The sequence below is a fragment of the Perognathus longimembris genome, chromosome 4, assembly GCF_023159225.1.
Source record: "Perognathus longimembris pacificus isolate PPM17 chromosome 4, ASM2315922v1, whole genome shotgun sequence".
NCBI classification, from domain to species: domain Eukaryota; kingdom Metazoa; phylum Chordata; class Mammalia; order Rodentia; family Heteromyidae; genus Perognathus; species Perognathus longimembris.
In genome coordinates, this window is record NC_063164.1 from 25,174,406 (window position 1) to 25,192,227 (window position 17,822).

General features: G+C 41.7%; 1 protein-coding gene across 4 annotated transcripts in view; it reads left to right on the forward strand.

Annotated features, from left to right (window-relative positions):
• The window catches only part of Ino80d (INO80 complex subunit D), a 62,103-nt gene that overhangs the window by 12,950 nt on the left and 31,331 nt on the right, over window positions 1-17,822 (forward strand). For all 4 annotated transcript variants that reach the window (XM_048344893.1, XM_048344890.1, XM_048344892.1 and 1 more), the window contains exons 3-6: window positions 3,475-3,525; window positions 5,252-5,344; window positions 5,461-5,707; window positions 13,635-14,374. In XM_048344893.1, coding sequence (XP_048200850.1) covers window positions 5,490-5,707; window positions 13,635-14,374 — 958 coding nt within the window. In that variant the 5' untranslated portion in view covers window positions 3,475-3,525; window positions 5,252-5,344; window positions 5,461-5,489. The remainder of the gene's footprint in view (window positions 1-3,474; window positions 3,526-5,251; window positions 5,345-5,460; window positions 5,708-13,634; window positions 14,375-17,822) is intronic.

Below are 17,822 nucleotides of genomic sequence, written 5' to 3' on the forward strand. Positions count from 1 at the left end.
TCATCTTGCAAGTTCTAGGCAAGCATTCTACCACTGAACTACATTCCCAACTCACAAAAATGTGGTAATATTTAAGTCTTAGAGCCTGTTAGATATTTGCTGAAGATTATGTATTTCCTTCTTCATACCTCTCATTGATTGCCAGTGAGTTGAGGTGATGTGTAGAAGAAGTCCAATTGTGGAAGGCTGGAGGTAAGAATGGAAAGAAATGGAGGCTTCTTTCCTTGAGAACTACCTTAGTACTTTTGCCAGCATTTCTTCTTTACTTAAAAGGGGGGAAAAACCTATTTATTAATGTAGAAAAGACCAAGTAAGTAGTTATTTCCAATTTAACACAAAGTAATTTGTGTGTGTGTGTGTGTGTGTGTGTGTGTGTGTTTGTGTAAATGCATGCTTATGTGCGTGCTGGTCCTGGGGCTTGAACTCAGGGCCTAGGTGCTGTCCCTGAGCTGTTTTGTTCAAGCCTAGAGTTCTACCACTTAAGCCATGGCTCCATGTCCTGCTTTTTGGTGGTTAATTGGAGTTAAGAGTCTCATCGACTTTCTTGCCTGGGCTGGCTTTGAACTGTGATCCTCAGATCTCAGCTTTCTAAGTAGCTCGAATTACAGGCATGAGCTACCACTACTTGGCCACAAAGTAAAATAATGTTCATTTAAAGGAAGTTGGATTTCAAAACAGCAGCATCCCTCTATCTTCCAATTTTTCAGTGTTTGTCTTTGTAGCTCAGGTTGGCTTGAATTTATGTCTCCTGTCTCTGCATTCTAGGATTGTAGGTATGCATCCCTACATCTAGCAGAGAGATGTGAATACAGAACACTTGCCTGTTTATAGGAAGGTAGATGCAAAGAGTGATGTGATATAAAATGGTGTTTTGATAGATAGGTTTTTTTAAATATTAAAAGAAGAAAGAAAAAGGAAAAATTAATCACAAGTAAATTTGGAAAGCAGTCACAGGTAAAACAAGTTTAAAGAGAAATTGTAAGATGTTGAAATATACCTTAATGTAATAGCATAGACATAGAGGTGATTAGTGAGAGCATTGGCTCTACTTGGATAAATACTGAAAGAATGCAATTGAACAAATTAGTGAATTTCTAAGAAAATTAAATAGGCACATAATTTTTAATGAACATCACTTGCTAAGTAAATGTTGAGTAGCAAATTATATGACATCTGTTTGGTGGCACATTGGATGTTCCTTCATCAGATGTTCCAATATTCATAAGTTTTGTTTATTGCTTTGTTTCTGCAGTGCTGGGAATTGAACCAGGGTCTGGAGCATGCAAGGCAAGGGCTCTCCCACAAAGCTTCCAAATTTTAACGTGTCTTTATATATGACTGTAGTTATTAGAAATAATATTATGGATTGCTCAGTTTACTGATTTTTTTTTTTTTTTTTTTGGCCAGTCCTGGGGCTTGGGACTTAGGGCCTGAGCACTGTCCCTGGCTTCTTTTTGCTCAAGGCTAGCACTCTGCCAACAGCACCACTCTGGCTTTTTCTGTTTATGTGGTGCTGAGGAATCGAACCTAGGGCTTCATGCATGCCAGGCAAGCACTCTACTGCTAAGCCACATTCCCAGCCCCTAAACTGTATTTCTAAGGATTAAACTAAGGCTAGTCAGAATAGTAGAGCACTAGGTTGTAAAGAGGGAGAGATCTCTTTTCCTGGGCATAGGAGCAGTCTGCTTTTTTGTTTGTTTGTTTTTGTTTTTCCAGTTCTGGGCCTTAAACTCAGGGCCTGAGCACTGTCCCTGGCTTCTTTTTTGCTCAAGGCTAGCACTCTGCCAACTTGAGCCACAGTGCCACTTCAGGCCATTTTCTATATATGTGGTGCTGAGGAATGGAACCCAGGGCTTCATGTGTAAGAGGCAAGCACTCTTGCCACTAGGCCATATTCCCAGCCCCAGCAGTCTGCTTTTAGACTTCTGGTATCCAGATCTGTGAACAATATTCCTCCAGTGTTTCATTTACTTCCTTTATTTTGAATGTTTTGTAGATTATAATCTTTAAGGGCAAGAATTATAGCCCTCACAGTTCCTGGGAAAATGACAGATCTCATAAGTGTTTAATAAGTAAATTCTTACCATATAAGCGAAAACCAGGTGAATTTAATATGGCACAACTGAACCATTTGTCAGTGATAGGGCTTGAACTTAGGGCCACCATGCTGTTATTTCACTCAAGGTTAGTGCTCCACCACTTTGAGCGCCACGTCTGGGTTTTTTTGTTTGTTTGTTTTGGGTTTTGGTGGTTAATTGGAGATAAGAGTCTCATGAACTTTCCTGACCAGGATGGCTTTGAACCTGGACCCTCATATCTCAGCCTCCTGAGTAGGTAGGATTGCAGATGTGAGCCACCAAGTGTCCCATTTCAAGGGGAAAATATGCATAGAACCTGGCAACATTGGCAGATGATTCCATGCCTAGAATATGTCATAGTTAAAAGCAAACTTGCCCTCTATCCCAGCATCTCTGCCTTTAGACTTCCTTTTATGATTCATGGAATAGTCTCATGAGTACACATATAGGCTTCTTTCTTTTCCATAAAGGAAATCAAACTGGTTCTGTAAATGTCTTTTCAAATTTATATCCAGGGCATCTTTTCATATATGTAGACTTACTTGGACAAATTTCATGCAAGATTTAAGAGTTTGTCAGATGATAAGTAGTGCAGAGAGTGAGAGAAAAGTATAAAAGCATGGTTGTGATTTGACAATTTTCCTGTCTTGAACATCAGGACTTCAGAGTGGTTAAATTTAAATCTACTCCAGCTTTTTTTTCCTTGCATTGTAAGAGGAAACTCCCTACAAAGATGAGAAGACAAAGCTTTGGGTTTTATATTTTACATTGATGTGTGATTAGCTTTACTAATATGTACAATATGGTGTGTGTGTGTGTGTGTGCATGCGCACATACGCACATGCACACCTGTCAGCACTGGGTTTAGGGTTTTTTGTTTTGTTTGTTTGTTGTTGTTGTTGTTTTTTTCCCAGTCCTGGGGCTTGGACATTGTCCCTGGCTTCTTTCTGCTCAGGGCAAGCATTCTACCACTTGAGCCACAGTGCTGCTTCTAGCTTTTTCTATATATGTGGTACTGAGGAATGGAACCCAGGGCTTCATGCATGCTAGGCAAGCACTCTACCACTAGGCCACATTCCCAGCCCCAGTACTAGGTTTTAAACTCAGGACCTCTTGCTTGCCTCTTTGGCTCGTAGCTTGTGCTGTATAACTGGAGCCATGTCTTTAGTTTAATACATATGATTTTGGTAACGATGTTAATGTTTTGACCTACTAAAGTAAGTGAGATGTTTTTCAAAAAAATTACAAACATTGGCAATTAAAGTAGTATTTTAAGAACCTAATAATTTTCACTCATTTAAGGCACCAGTTGCAAGGCATGATGCTTAGTGTGCTGCATGTTTTATCCTGACAACAACATGGTGATCACTTAGCTTCTATTATTTCTGTTTTGCAGGTGAGAAAACTGAGATTCAGAAAGGTTAAATGATTTGTTCAGGATAACGCAGTAAGTGTCTTTTGGATTCATCACGTCTCGGACTCCTCAAACATTTAAATGTCTTGTCATTCATTGGTGTAAGGAAATTTATATTCAGTTTATTTTTGCCTCCCTCCTAGTACCTTGTATATGCCTACATGTACACGTAAGCATGCACCCTATCCTTGAGCCACACGTCTAACCCTATACTTGAAGGATAAGGTCTTCCTTGAGTTTAGTAGCTGATTTTTAAGCTGTTTTATTTGCCATTCAAGTGACTTTGGGAGGGTGGGATATGCTTATATCAGTTCACTAAGAACCTGAAATAGATGCAGTCCATTATTGTGAACTATATGATGGCACTTTTTTCAAAAGCAGGAATTTGCTGTATTTAATGGAAACATTTATTACAAATAGGAAAATGCGGTATCAACAGAACCAAAAATGTAGAATTTTTCTACTCAACACGAGGGTTTGAACTCACAGCCTTGTGTTTGCTTGGCTTTCTTACTTGGCTGGCACTGTCGCACTTTGAATCATGCCTTCCAGCCCAGCTTTTTGCTGATTATTTTGGAGATATAATATAGTGAACTTTTCTGCTCAGGCTGGCCTGGAACCAAGAATCTCTAAATCTCAGCTTCCTGAATAGCTAGAATTACAGGAATAAGCCACTAGCACATGGCTGAAAAAGTAAAATAAATCCATTTATTATCCCATTGTCATAATAAATACATTTGGGGTCTGAGGATAAGTAGTGTGCACTTAACGCACCAGTTGAGAATTTAATTAGTTTATTTATTTTGCCAGTCCTGGGGCTGGAATTCAGGGCTTGAATTCAGGGCCTAAGTGCTGTACCTGAGCTTGTTTTGCTCAAGACTAGCACTCTGCCACTTGAGCCACAGCACCACTTCTCTTTTTCTGTTTATGTGGTACTGAGGAATCGACCTAGGGCTTCATGCATGCTAGGCAAGCGCTACACCACTAAGCTACCTTCCTAGCCACAGGTAGTGAATTTTATTTATTTTTATTTTGTTAATTTTTTTGGCCAGTCCTGGGCCTTGGACTCAGGGCCTGAGCACTGTCCCTGGCTTCTTTTTGCTCAAGGCCAGCATTCTGCCACTTGAGCCACAGCGCCACTTCTGGCCATTTTCTGTATATGTGGTGCTGGGGAATTGAACCCAGGGCCTCATGTATACGAGGCAAGCACTCTTGCCACTAGGCCATATCCCCAGCCCCAAGTAGTGAATTTTAAAAACCTGCACTTCTGATATTCATTCTTTTGAGAAGAAGAGCTCTGTTGCTTTAATGTATTCACATAACCTACCCATAGCAAATATGATTTAGTTCAGTTGGGAATGGGGATAAGGTATCATTTTATAATGGGTCTTATTCATGTTTGACCTCATTGTTGGGATGTTATATGTAACAGATACATAACATTAGATATTCTTTTTTTTTTTTTTTTCCAGTCCTGGGGCTTGGACTCAGGGCCTGAGCACTGTCCCTGGCTTCTTTTTGCTCAAGGCTAGCACTCTACCACTTGAGCCACAGTGCCACTTCTGGCTGTTTTCTATATATGTGGTGCTAGGGAATTGAACCCAGGCCTTCATGTATACAAGGCAAGCACTCTTGCCACTAGGCCACATCACCAGCCCCCAGATACATAACATTAGAAAGGTTGACATAAAAAATATTTTATGATCTGGGTGGGCTGCCTTTTGCTCTTTCATAACAAGGCCTTTTGATATTTTTGTAGACAATCTGCTTCATCTTGATTCAGCAGCATTCCAAACTGTGGTATCCTTGGGATTCTCTTAACATTGCTATGGTGCAGAAGATTTAAAATCAGGTATGACTGTGGTGCCAGAAGTCCCTCAGTGAAATCCTTAACTTGAGTCTGTTTTATACGCTCTTGATGTATCACTTGTGTTTCTTTTTCTCCCCTACTCCCCCATGGCCTTTTAGCTGATGTTCACAAGGAATAGAGTCACGTGATGTATGAAGGGAAACATATACACTTCTCTGAGGTTGACAATAAGCCCTTGTGCTCATATAGCCCCAAACTCTGCAAGCAGCGGCGTCTCAACGGCTACGCTTTCTGTATCAGACACGTTCTGGAGGACAAGACTGCCCCCTTCAAGCAATGTGAATATGTGGCGAAGTATAATAGTCAGCGCTGTACCAACCCCATCCCCCAGTCAGAGGATCGCAGGTAAGAGCATTCCTGGCATCAGTTCTGCGCTTTTCACTTCCCCAGCCTCTTCTTCCCCCTCCCCCTGCTTGTCCTCCCCTTCCTTCTCTCTTTCAGTATGGTGAATTTAAATACTGAGTTCTAAGTAAATTTTGGAATACTTCTAAGAATGAGAGATGGCAATTTCTTTTTTTTTTTTTGGCCAGTCCTGGGGCGTGGACTCAGGGCCTGAGCACTGTCCCTGGCTTCCTTTTTTTTTTTTGCTCAAGGCTAGCACTCTGCCACTTGAGCCACAGCGCCTCTTCTGGCCGTTTTCTAGATATGTGGTGCTGGAGAATCGAACCCAGGGCTTCATGTATACGAGGCAAGCTCTCTTGCCACTAGGCCATATTCCTAGCCCTGAGATGGCAATTTCTTTAAAAAAAATTTTTTTTTTTTTTTTTTTTTTTTTTGGCCAGTCCTGGGGCTTGGCCTCAGGGCCTGAGCACTGTCCCTGGCTTCTTCTTGCTCAAGGCTAGCACTCTGCCACTTGAGCCACAGCGCCACTTCTGGCCATTTTCTGTATATGTGGTGCTTGGGAATCGAACCCAGGGCCTCATGTATACGAGGCAAGCACTCTTGCCACTAGGCCATATCCCCAGACCTCTTTTTAAAATTTTTGTAACCTGGATAACAGTGGCTCATGCAGTCCTAGCTACTCAAGAGTCTTAAGATCTAAGGATCATGGTTCAAAACCAGCTTGGGCAGGAAAGTCCATGAGACTTTTATCTGTAGTTAGCCACCAAAAGAAACTGGAAATGTAGCTATGGCTCCAGTGGTAGAGCTCTAGCCTTGACCTAATGCTCAGGGACAGCACCTAGGGCCTGAGTTCAAGTCCAAGGCTGTATTAGTATATATTCATTTTATTTTTGTTTTGTTTTGTTTTGTTTTTTTGCCAGTCCTGGGTCTTGGACTCAGGGCCTAAGCACTGTCCCTGGCTTCTTTTTGCTCAAGGCAGCTCTCTACCACTTGAGCCACAGTGCCCCTTCTGGCATTTTCTATATATGTGGTGCTGAGGAATAGAGCCCAGGGCTTCATGTATATAAGGCAAGCACTCTAATACTAGGTTATAGTCCCAGCCCATGTATATTAATTTTATAAGAAGATTTTGCTCTTGTTTTCCATTACTCTTTTCCTGTCTCCCTCCCCCCCCCATTTTGTTTTATTTATTTATTTATTTTGTCCATTGTGAGGCTTGAACTCAGGGCTTGAGTACTATCCCTGAGCTTTTTCACTCAAAGCTAGCACTTTGCGCCTTTGAGCCATATCATTACTTTTGGTTTTCTGGTGGTTAATTGGCGATGTGTCTCATAGACTTTCCTGCCCAGGCTGCCTTTGAACCTTGATCCTTAAGATTGCAGCTTCCTGAGTAGCTAAGATTGCAGGTGGGAGCCACTAGTGCCCGGCCAATTCTGTTTTTAATAGGCTCCATTATGCTGTCTTCATACACAGACATAATGTACTTTAATATGGCAATTTCTTTCAAATAGAGTGGTAAATTGGTGCTTAAGTGTTTTCTTTTTATTTAATTTTATAACATCATAGTATTTTTACAAAGAAACTTTTCCCCCAAAATTTGCTGCTTATACCCTTGGTACTGATTTGTTTGGTTTATGGCCACATAAAGTAGCTCCTGACTTCTTTTAGTATCTGCCTAGCAAGAGAAATCGTGTTTGGATTGATAATAATTTTTTTTTTTTTTTTTTGCCAGTCCTGGGCCTGGGACTCAGGGCCTGAGCACTGTCCCTGGCCTCATCTTGCTCAAGGCTAGCATTCTGCCACTTGAGCCACAGCGCCCCCTCTGGTCATTTTCCATATATGTGGTGCTGGGGAATCGAACCTACAGCTTCATGTGTAGGAGGCAAGCACTCTTGCCACTAGGCCATACTCCCAGCCCCATAATTTGGGTTTTTTAAATCTTTGCTTTAAAGGTAGCAAAGGATATATATTCAACTGGAAAGCATTTCAAATATTTAATCATTCAGAAGGTGTACTTTCTGACAGATGTCTTAGTGTTTAGCATTGTCTTATAGTCTTAGCCTTGTTTGACTAAAAACAGTTCCAAATAGGTTATGTTTATAATTTAGAGACTGTATTTTCCCTAGAGATGTGATTTTATGTTTTTTTTTTGCCAGTCCTGGGGCTTGAACTCAGGGCCTGAGCCTGTCCCTGGCTTCTTTTTGCTTAAGGCTAGCACTCCACTACTTGAGCCACAGCACCACTTGTGGCTTTTTCTATATATGTGGTGCTGCGGAATCGAACCCAGGGCTTCAAGTGTGCTAGGCAAGCACTCTACCACTAGGCCATATTCCTAGCCCCTTATGTTGTGATGTTAAAGGAGTCTCTAATAGCCACAGAAGAAGTACTGCTTTCACATGTCATCTCTTCATGCATCTTGTTCTTTAGTTCTTCAGAAGCCAGATTGTGCATTAGGGGACATGGCAGAGAGATGCAGGTCTGTTGCACACCCTGTAGCCATGTTCCTGGACAGAAGCACATGGCACCTGAATACATCGGCCGGAAAAATGTCATGTGGCTTTTGTCTTGATGAGCTCTTTATTCGTTTCTGGGTGGAATAAATAATTTGGTAGCGATCCCACCAAACAAGTACATTCAATATGGTGATTTGGGAGTGCTGTCTTAGAATTTCCATCTAACGCTTAAGTTTCAAATGACAATACCTGAAAGTTAGAAACAGCTGCTCAGTGAGGCAGGGAATAAAACTTTAATCTCAGATGAGAAAGGGACCTGTGTATTAGGTTAAACCTATCTATCCAAGCTAGTTGGTTTTAACTGACTGAAAATTTTTAATTTTTTTTATCCCCTGTATTTTTTTAAGATGAAAGATTCCTGATCTTGAATTTTTTTTTTTTTTACTTCTAGTCCTACTGTGACTACATCACTGTTTTGTGGGGTTTTTTTGCTTTTATTTTTGTGCTGATAACAGTGTTGAACTCGGTGTCGCGTAGTTTTGCTCAGCTTGCTTGCTTACTTGGTGTTCCACCAACTAATTTGAACCACACCTCCAGCCTGGCTTTTGCCAGGAGTTTGAAGGAGTTTTGAAGGAGTTTTCTAGGCTTTTCTGCCTGAGTGGACCTTGAACTTCAGTTTTCCAGATAATTAGCCTCCTGAGATAGGATTACAGATGTGTACCACGAGAGCTTGCCTATAGTTTTGTCTTAAGTTGGATTTATCATAGTTGTAATTATCAACCTTGGATTTTTTTTCATTTGAAGTAAAGCAAATATTATATAATATATTAATATTTAATGTTATATATTATATCTTTAATATGAGTAACTGAATTGTCTTTCTGAATTTCTTTAAAATACTAATTCTCTCTCTCTCTCGCCAGTCCTGGGCCTTGGACTCAGGGCCTGAGCACTGTCCCTGGCTTCATTTTGCTCAAGGCTAGCATTCTACCTTTAAGCCATAGCACCACTTCTGGCTTTTTGTTTGTTTATTTGTTTGTTTATGTGTTGCTGAGGAATCAAACCAGGGTTTCATGCATGCTAGGCAAGTACTTTACCACTAGGCCCCCAATAGAAACTACTTAATGGCTGGCCCAGTGCTCTGGAGGTAGAGGCATGAGGATTAGGAGTTCAAGGCCATAATGGATTACATAAAATCATCTATTGTTAATTCAATCTTTATAAGGATGGGGAAATTTCAGGTGCTTTTATTTATTGAACAATAAGCTTTAGTTGATGAAGTTACCTGATTGGTGGTCAGCAAGTAGAGCCTTAATTTCTGGTTCCTATCTTATCTGTTGTTTTTTATAAATTCTATTTTATAGGTTTCTACCCTTTTTTGTGTGGGTCTCAGTACTGGGATTTGAGCTTAGAGCTTCCAGCTCTCTTGCTTAATTTTTTTCATTCAAGGCTTATGCTCTACCACTTGAACCATACCTCCATTTCAGGCTTTGTGCTCATCATTTGGAGATGAAGAGTTAAGATTTGTCTGCCTAGGATGGCTTTAAATCTCCATACTCAGATCTTAGACTTCTAAGCAGCTAGGATTATTGGCATATAGTCTTAGTTTTTATATTCTTGTGCAAAAAAGTATATGAGCACTTTCTTGTTATGTGGCTCAAGTTGGCTTTAAACTTGCTGTGAAGCCTGCCTAAACTCTTGTGCTGAGATATTCTTACAGGTGTTCACGACCATGCTTTCTGCATAATACACATTTGATATTTAAGTTTGCTGTGATTATCCATATATATGTGTGTGTGTATACATATATATGGTTAATAATGTATATCTGCCAAGAAATTTTCTTGTTTCCTGCATTCTTTTTTAAAGCATCTTGAAGTATGATTCACATACCATATAACTCATCTGTTTAAAGCATACCATCCAGTATTATTATTTTTTACTATTTCACAATAATTATGCAATCCTCGCCACAATCTAATTTTAGAATATTTTCATCCTCCCTAGTGAAACCCTGTACTTAACTGCAGTTATTCTCTTCTATAATTGTTTAAGAGTAGGAATGTACATTTTTGTATATTTGTTTTCACTGCTGTTAATGAAGAAACCATTATAGTCTAGCTATGAGGAATTTTCCTTCTTAGAAGTAGGGTCTCATCTCATCTTGTTATCTTTCTTTTTTGGTTTTTGGGATTCAGTTTCACACTGTAGCACAGTGTGGCCTAGAACCTACTGTGTAGCCTAGGTTGCTCTTGAATTTGTATCCCTTCTGTGTCAGCCTCTAGAGTGGAATGCTGTACTGCCATACCCAGCAGAAGCTTTTAGGAATTGAGACTACATGTTGTGCTGTGCTGATCTAGTGACTAAAGAGGTGAGGGAGAGCTGCTTGTGCAAATCAGCCTGCTGACTTGCACACTAGCATATAGCAGCCTCACTTACTAACTAGGTCTGCCCACGTGAGCTTGATTCCTGAATTCAAAACAAATGAAGCCATACTTTTCCCTATTAAAGAAACAAATTCTTTTGTTACTTAGAAAATAAGGGAGGGGATGACCGTGTTAAAAAGGAAATGTATTCATTACTTGAGTCATATAACTATAACTTTTTTGTACATCATCTTTACAATAAAATTTTTAAAGTTGAAAACAATAGCAAAAAAACCCTTATTTCGGGGGGCATACTAGGGATTGAACCTAGGGCCTCACATATGATAGGCAAGTATTACACCACTGAGCTTCATCTCCAGCCATTTTAAATTTCGTTTTCCAACAGTGTCTTGCTAAAGCACCCAGACTGGCCTTCTACATTCAGTCTTTTTACCTCAGTTTTTCCCAGTAGCTGGGATTATAGTCATGTAACATCAGATTTTGCTGTTTTTGTTTTGTTATTTTGCTGGTTTAGGGATTTGAACTCAGCCTTGTTGTTCAGCCTGCTTGCTTACAGCTAGCAAATTACTGTTGGAGCCATGCCTCCAGTTAGAGCTTTTTGCTGGTTATTTGGTGATAATGTCTTGGATTTGCTGAGATTTTGCTGGTTAAACAGAGACCGACTCAGACTTTTCTGCTCAGCTCTATTTACTCTATTATTATTCATTTTTTGGACAGTATAGTTATTACTGATATCCCATTCCTTAATGTGTAAGTGGGATCTAGGTATGCTCTGTGCAAATGTCAATTGTGTGCTACAGTAATCGTTTTTGTTCTCAAATAACTTTGGGAAATACTGCCAGAGGAGTACATCTCCCTCTTGGAACTTATAACGCACATTATCTTCAAAAAATACTTTTAAGTTTTTCAGCAGAAATAAGCAAAAAAAAAAAATTAATGGCATAGTTTTGCTGAGGCAGAATTTTCCAAGTTTATTGAAGCATTTTGTACTGTTTTCTGGCATTCTTGTTAACATCTTGTGGAACAGAATGAAGGAAGAGTCTGAGTTTGGAGACTTGTCTACTGGTGAAAAGCCTCCATAGATTTCACTGTGGTTAATTGGCATACCAGGTATTCTTCCTCTTTATGTGAGAAAACACTAGTCTTTTATAAGAGCCTTCACTTTGCAAAGAGCTTTGATTTTATTCCAGTCTCAGCCTATTCTGCCACTTTGCACATCAACAATGTTTGGACAGGTTCATTTCTATCGAGCAGTTTCTTTATCCTCCATGCTGGTATGGATGAGATAGTCCATGTCTTTGTATCCTGGTCTGTTGAGAAACTTATTCCATTTACTGTTCTTTTAATCAGATTATTCTTTTCTTTTCTCCTTCCATTCTGCCTATGATGCCCACCCCTTCCCTGTGTATGAAGCCTACTATAGATATTGTTTAGAGTTATATGATAAGATCTTTATGAATGGTATAGAAATATACATTTTTCCATGTATGAGAATTTTGTTCATTTATTTACCCAGCCATTTTATTGTAATAATATGTTAAACTTTTGCAAACTGAAGCATCTATGTCAGCTCAGCAAGAACAGTACATTTTCTTCCTTAAGGCAGTTACATGTAGAACCAGGGTTTTTGTTTGTTTGTTTGTTTTGTTTTTGCTAGTCCTAGGGTTTGGACTCAGGGCCTGAGCACTGTCTCTGGCTTCTTTTTGCTCAAGGCTAGCACGCCACCTCTTGAGCCACAGTGCTACTTCTGGCTTTTTCCGTTTTGTGCTAGGAATTGAATCCAGGGCTTCATGCATGCTAGATGAACACTCTATCACTAAGCCACATTCCCAGCCCAGAACTCTTTTTTTTTTAAACAGTCCTGGGGCTTGAACTCAGGGCTTGAGCACTGTCTCTGGCTCCTTTTTGCTCAAGTACTCTACCACTCTAGCACTCTACCACTTTAGCCACAGAGCCACGTCTGGCTTTTTATATATATGTGATGCTGAGGAGTTGAACCCAGGGCTTCATGTGTACGAGGCAAGCACTCTGCCGCTAGGCCACATTCCCAGCTCCAGAACCAGGTTTTATGAGATTATTTAGCAAGTGTGGAATCCAAACTAGGAGAAGCTACTCTTTTTGTTGTTTTTGTTTGTTTTTCCTTGGCACTGTCCTTCAGTTAGCACCCCACCACAGCTCCACTTTTGGCTTTTGGGTGCTTGAATTGAAATAAGAGGGTTTTTTTTTTTTTTTTGTGCTGGTCCTGGGGCTTGAACTCAGGGACTGGGCACTGTCTGAGCTTTTTTGCTCAAGGCTAGCACTCTACCACTTGAGCCACAGCTACACTTCTGGCTTTTTTATTTTTATTTATTTTTGTTTGTTTTTGCCAGTCCTGGGCCTTGAACTCAGGGCCTGAGCACTGTCCCTGGCTTCCTTTTGCTCAAGGCTAGCACTCTGCCACTTGAGCCACAGTGCCACTTCTGGCCGTTTTCTATATATGTGGTGCTGGGGAATCGAACCCAGGGCTTCATGTATACGAGGCAAGCTCTCTTGCCACTAGGCCATATTCCCAGCCCCACTTCTGGCTTTTTGGGAGTGGTTAATTGACAGACATTCTTGACCAAGCTGGCTTCAAACCAGATTCTTCAGATCTCAGCCTCCTGAGTAGCTAGGATTATGGATGTGAGCCACCAGCACCTGACCCTGATAGGAATTTTCAGTGATGTTTCAGACCCTTGATGGGCTAATTTTGTATGCTGTGTATGAATGGATTATAGTCAAGCTTATGTTGGAAGTAACAGCAAAACCATTGTCTAGGGCCCCCGGCCTTGACTGGCTTCTCAACAAAATTTTACAGACTTGGGATTGCTTCAGAGTAATGAAAGTTTCCTGAGTGCTAGTACTACAGATGTGTACCACCATGCTCAGCATGGAAGTTGCATAGGAAATTGACCAATGCAAAGAATTATGAAGGCAATACTGAGTATTGAACCTTAAGGCTCTGAGTACTTGTTAGGTCAGTGCTTTATCTACACCATGGAATGTTTAATGTATTAGGATTCACATTTTATAATTTGCGCTGACTGTTTATGTACATATGTACTTTCACAGGTACTGCAATAGCCATCTGCAGGTACTTGGCTTTATCCCGAAAAAAGAGAGGAAGAAAAAGAGTGACCCTATAGATGAGGTGAAGGTCAGGCACCCAGTGGACACCATGGCCTTTAGCCTGACAGTGCCCACATTGGCCTTGAAGATGCCCAACGGACTGGATGGCATGTCCCTCTCTCCACCTGGGGCAAGGGTGCCTCTCCACTACCTGGAAACAGAGTTGGAAGACCCATTTGCTTTCAACGAGGAAGATGACGACCTAAAGAAAGGGGCAACTGTCAGAAAGAAGTTGCAGAGCAAGTTGGCCCAGAACCGGCAGCGCCAGCGAGAGACCGAGATTTTGAAAGTTCGGCAAGAGCACTTTAGTCCCCCTCCTGCCCCTTCCCAGCAGCCTCTGCAGCACTCCCGCCCGTCACCTTCATCCACCTCTTTAAAACCTCCAGCGCCACTGCAGGGTTCAGTCTGCAAGTCACCTCAACCTCAGAACACCAGCCTACCACTGCAGGGAGTGGCCCCCACCACACACACTATAGCACAAGCAAGGCAGTTGTCTCACAAGAGGCCTCTGCCCCTCCTGCCATCCAGTAGGGCTCCCAGCGCCGATCCACCCAGGACTGACCAGGTCCTCATGAAAGCCACCGCCTTCTCGCCACACTTCTCCTGTATAAGTCAGCTGCAGAGACTGGTGAAACTGTGCACCCAGAAACATCAGTTGGACAGTGATCTGTTTCCCCATTTAGGTGAGTTCTCATTTGTTCACTGTCATTTGCGTATAGTGTGGAATGTGTTCTGTCATGTACCACCTCCCTACCTGCTATGGTAGGATATCTGTAAACGTATGGAGCAAGCAACGTATTTATGTCTGTACGTAGGTTCATATATTTACAGTTCTGAGACAATCTCCCCTATGTAATTCAGGCTTGTCTCAAGCTCATGACCTCCTGCCTCAGCCTCCTGAGTCCTGGGGATACTGGTGTACCACTGTCCCCAACCCAGATTCTGTGTGTAGATAGACCTCCTTCAAGCAAATAGGTTATTCAAGGGGATACAACCTGGTGAATAGGGTAGAGAAGGAGTTGGCAATTTAGAGTTATAGTTTAACTTTTGTTAGTAGCAATAACAGGGTCAAATAGTATTTCTCAAGCCAAGCACCCATGCCTCACTTGTAATCCTAATTATTCAGAAGGCTGAGATCTGAGGATCACAGTTCAAAGCCAGTCAGGACTGGGAAGTCTGGGAGGCTGTCATCTCCAGTTAACCACCATGAAGCCAGAAGTGCAGCTGAGGCTCAAGTGGTAGAACACTTGGCTTGAGCACAAAAGCTGAGGGACAGTTCCCAGACCTGAGTTCAAGCCCCAAGACTGGCACCAGAAACAAATAAACAAGTAAATATTTCTCAAGGCAACTTCTGTTCATGATTGAAAAGCAAGAAAAAAATACAGATAAACGTTTCAATGTAATCAAACATCTTTCCTATGTTGCTTCTGAATCCCAAATTTATATTCTTGAGTTTCTATATTTGCTCTTAATAACGGGGGTGGGGGGGGTGGTGGTGGTGTGGGGGGGTGCTAAGATCTTGTTATGTAGCCCAGGCTGGCATCACCTCTGTGGTCCTCTTGAGTGCTAGATTATAGGCATATACCACTATGCCCATCTTGTTTTAGTTTTGATCACTTAAATCATTAATTCATTTAAAGGTTATTAATGATGTGATTTGATATTATCTATGTTTCTCTCCTCAGGGAGGGTATGCGCGCGCGTGCATGCATACCTGCCAATACTGTGGCTTGAACTGAGAGCCTCAAGTTTTCAGGGCCTTGTGATCTCACTTGGCTTTTTTGACAAGGCTGGCATTCTACCACCATTTTTCCTGCTTTTTGCTTTAATCGAACTTTTTGCCCAGACTGCCTTCAAACCTTGAGGATTACAGGAGTGAGCCACCAGTGCTGGACTAGGAACAATTATTTACATGCAAGATGCACATACTTACCTTAATGCGTGATTTTGGAGGAACAAAAATACAAGCAAAAGATATCAACAGTAGTAACTGGGCAATAACAATGCAAAATCTCAGTGTAGACAACAGGCAGGAAATAATAATTAAAACAAGAGTGAATTACAAGATTGGTTAAAATTATATACACTATTGGAGAAGTTATGATGTTTCATACAATTCTGATTAGTAGGTAGTAGTCTCTTTCTCTCTTTCTCTCTCTCACACACAAACAGCCAGTAAACATACTTTTTTTTGTTTTTGGTTGGTTGTGGAGTTGAACTCTGGGCCTGTGTGCTGTCCTTGAGCTCTTCAGCTCAAAGCTAGTGCTCTACCACTTTGAGCCAGAGCACCACTTCCCATTTTCTGGTGGTTTAATTGGAGATAAGAGTCTCACAGACTTTCTTGCCTGAGCTGGCTTTGAACTGAGGTCCCTCCATGTAAGATCCACCCCAGGGAGAGGGGGGAGGAAGGAACTCCATGCAGGGCCCTCCCCCCACTTGTTTAAGTCTCTGCCCTGTACCTGGATTACCTAGGTAATGGTCACACCTGGAGGCAGCCACCTCCCCTTACCTGGCCATAACTCCCTGCTCTGGCCCCAGATAAGGCATGGCCTGGCAGTTTCTCAGCCCTTTTCCCTCCATGTGTAATCTTGGCCATAGGCCAGCAGTTTGGGGAATAAACTTTTCTCTCCTGCCTGAACACTGAGTGATGTTCTCTTTGTTGGTGGCTTAATTCTAGGATTACATAGGTGTGTACTCTACACTGGCATGATTTTATAAACTCTTATGTATTGTCTAATATTTCTTTCTTATTTAAGCTTGCTTCATCCTAAGAGTTTGTAGGCAAGTTTATGCCATACCTTCTTTTAGAATCTTTATTATTTTATCATTTATAATTCATTACCTGTCTGAAATTTTCAGGCATTAATTTTGAGGCACATGTCTAGGTATTTTTTCTGAATATTTTCCTCTAATTCCAGAACTTAAAACTTATAATATACATTTTATTTATAATTTCATTTGCTTGTGGATGTTGATCATCTTTTTTTTTTGCCAGTCCTGAGGCTTGGACTCAGGGCCTGAGCACTGTCCCTGGCTTCTTTTTGCTCAAGGCTAGCACTCTGCCACTTGAGCCACAGCGCCACTTCTGGTCATTTTCTGTATGTGTGGTGCTGGGGAATTGAACCCAGGGCTTCATGTATGGGAGGCAAGCACTCTTGCCACTAGGCCATATTCCCAGCCCCCCCCCCCCCCTTTTTTTTTGCTTTTGTAACTGACTTTTTTTTTTTTTCGTCAGTCCTGGGGCTTGAATTCAATCTGGGCACTGTCCCTGAGCTCTTTCCCTAAAGGAAAGTGCTCTTCTACTTTTACCCATAGTATCATTTCCAATTTCCTGGTGGTTATCTGGAGATAAGCGTCTCCACAGACTTCCCTGCTCAGATTGGCTTTGAACCGTAATCCTCAAATCTCAGCCTCCCGAGTAGCTAGGATTTACAGTCATGAGTCACCAGGGCCCAGCTTTTGAATTTTTTATGTTTTAGGAGCTTATTTTATTTTTATTTTTGCCAGTCCTGGGGCTTGGACTCAGGGCCTGAGCACAGTCCCTGGCTTCTTTTTGCTCAAGGCTAGCACTCTGCCACTTGAGCCACAGTGCCACTTCTGGCTGTTTTCTGTATGTGGTGCTGGGGAATTTAACCCAGGGCTTCATGTATACGGGGCAAGAGCTCTTGCCACTAGGCCATATCTCCAGCCCTAGGAGCTGATTTTTAAAAATTATTTAAAAAATATTTATTCATTTATTGCCAGTCTTGGGGCTTGAACTCAGGGCCTCGGCACTGTCCCTGAGCTTCTTTGCCCAAGACTAAGACTACCACTTGAGCCACAGCACCATTCTAGCCTTTTCTGTTTATGTGGTACTGAGGAATTGAACCCAGGGCTTCATGCATGCAAGCCAAGCACTCTACCACTAGGCCACAGTTCCTATCCCTAAACCATTTTTTTTTTTTGGCCAGTCCTGGGCCTTGGACTCAGGGCCTGAGCACTGTCCCTGGCTTCTTCCCGCTCAAGGCTAGCACTCTGCCACTTGAGCCACAGCGCCGCTTCTGGCCGTTTTTCTGTATATGTGGTGCTGGGGAATCGAACCTAGGGCCTCGTGTATCCGAGGCAGGCACTCTTGCCACTAGGCTATATCCC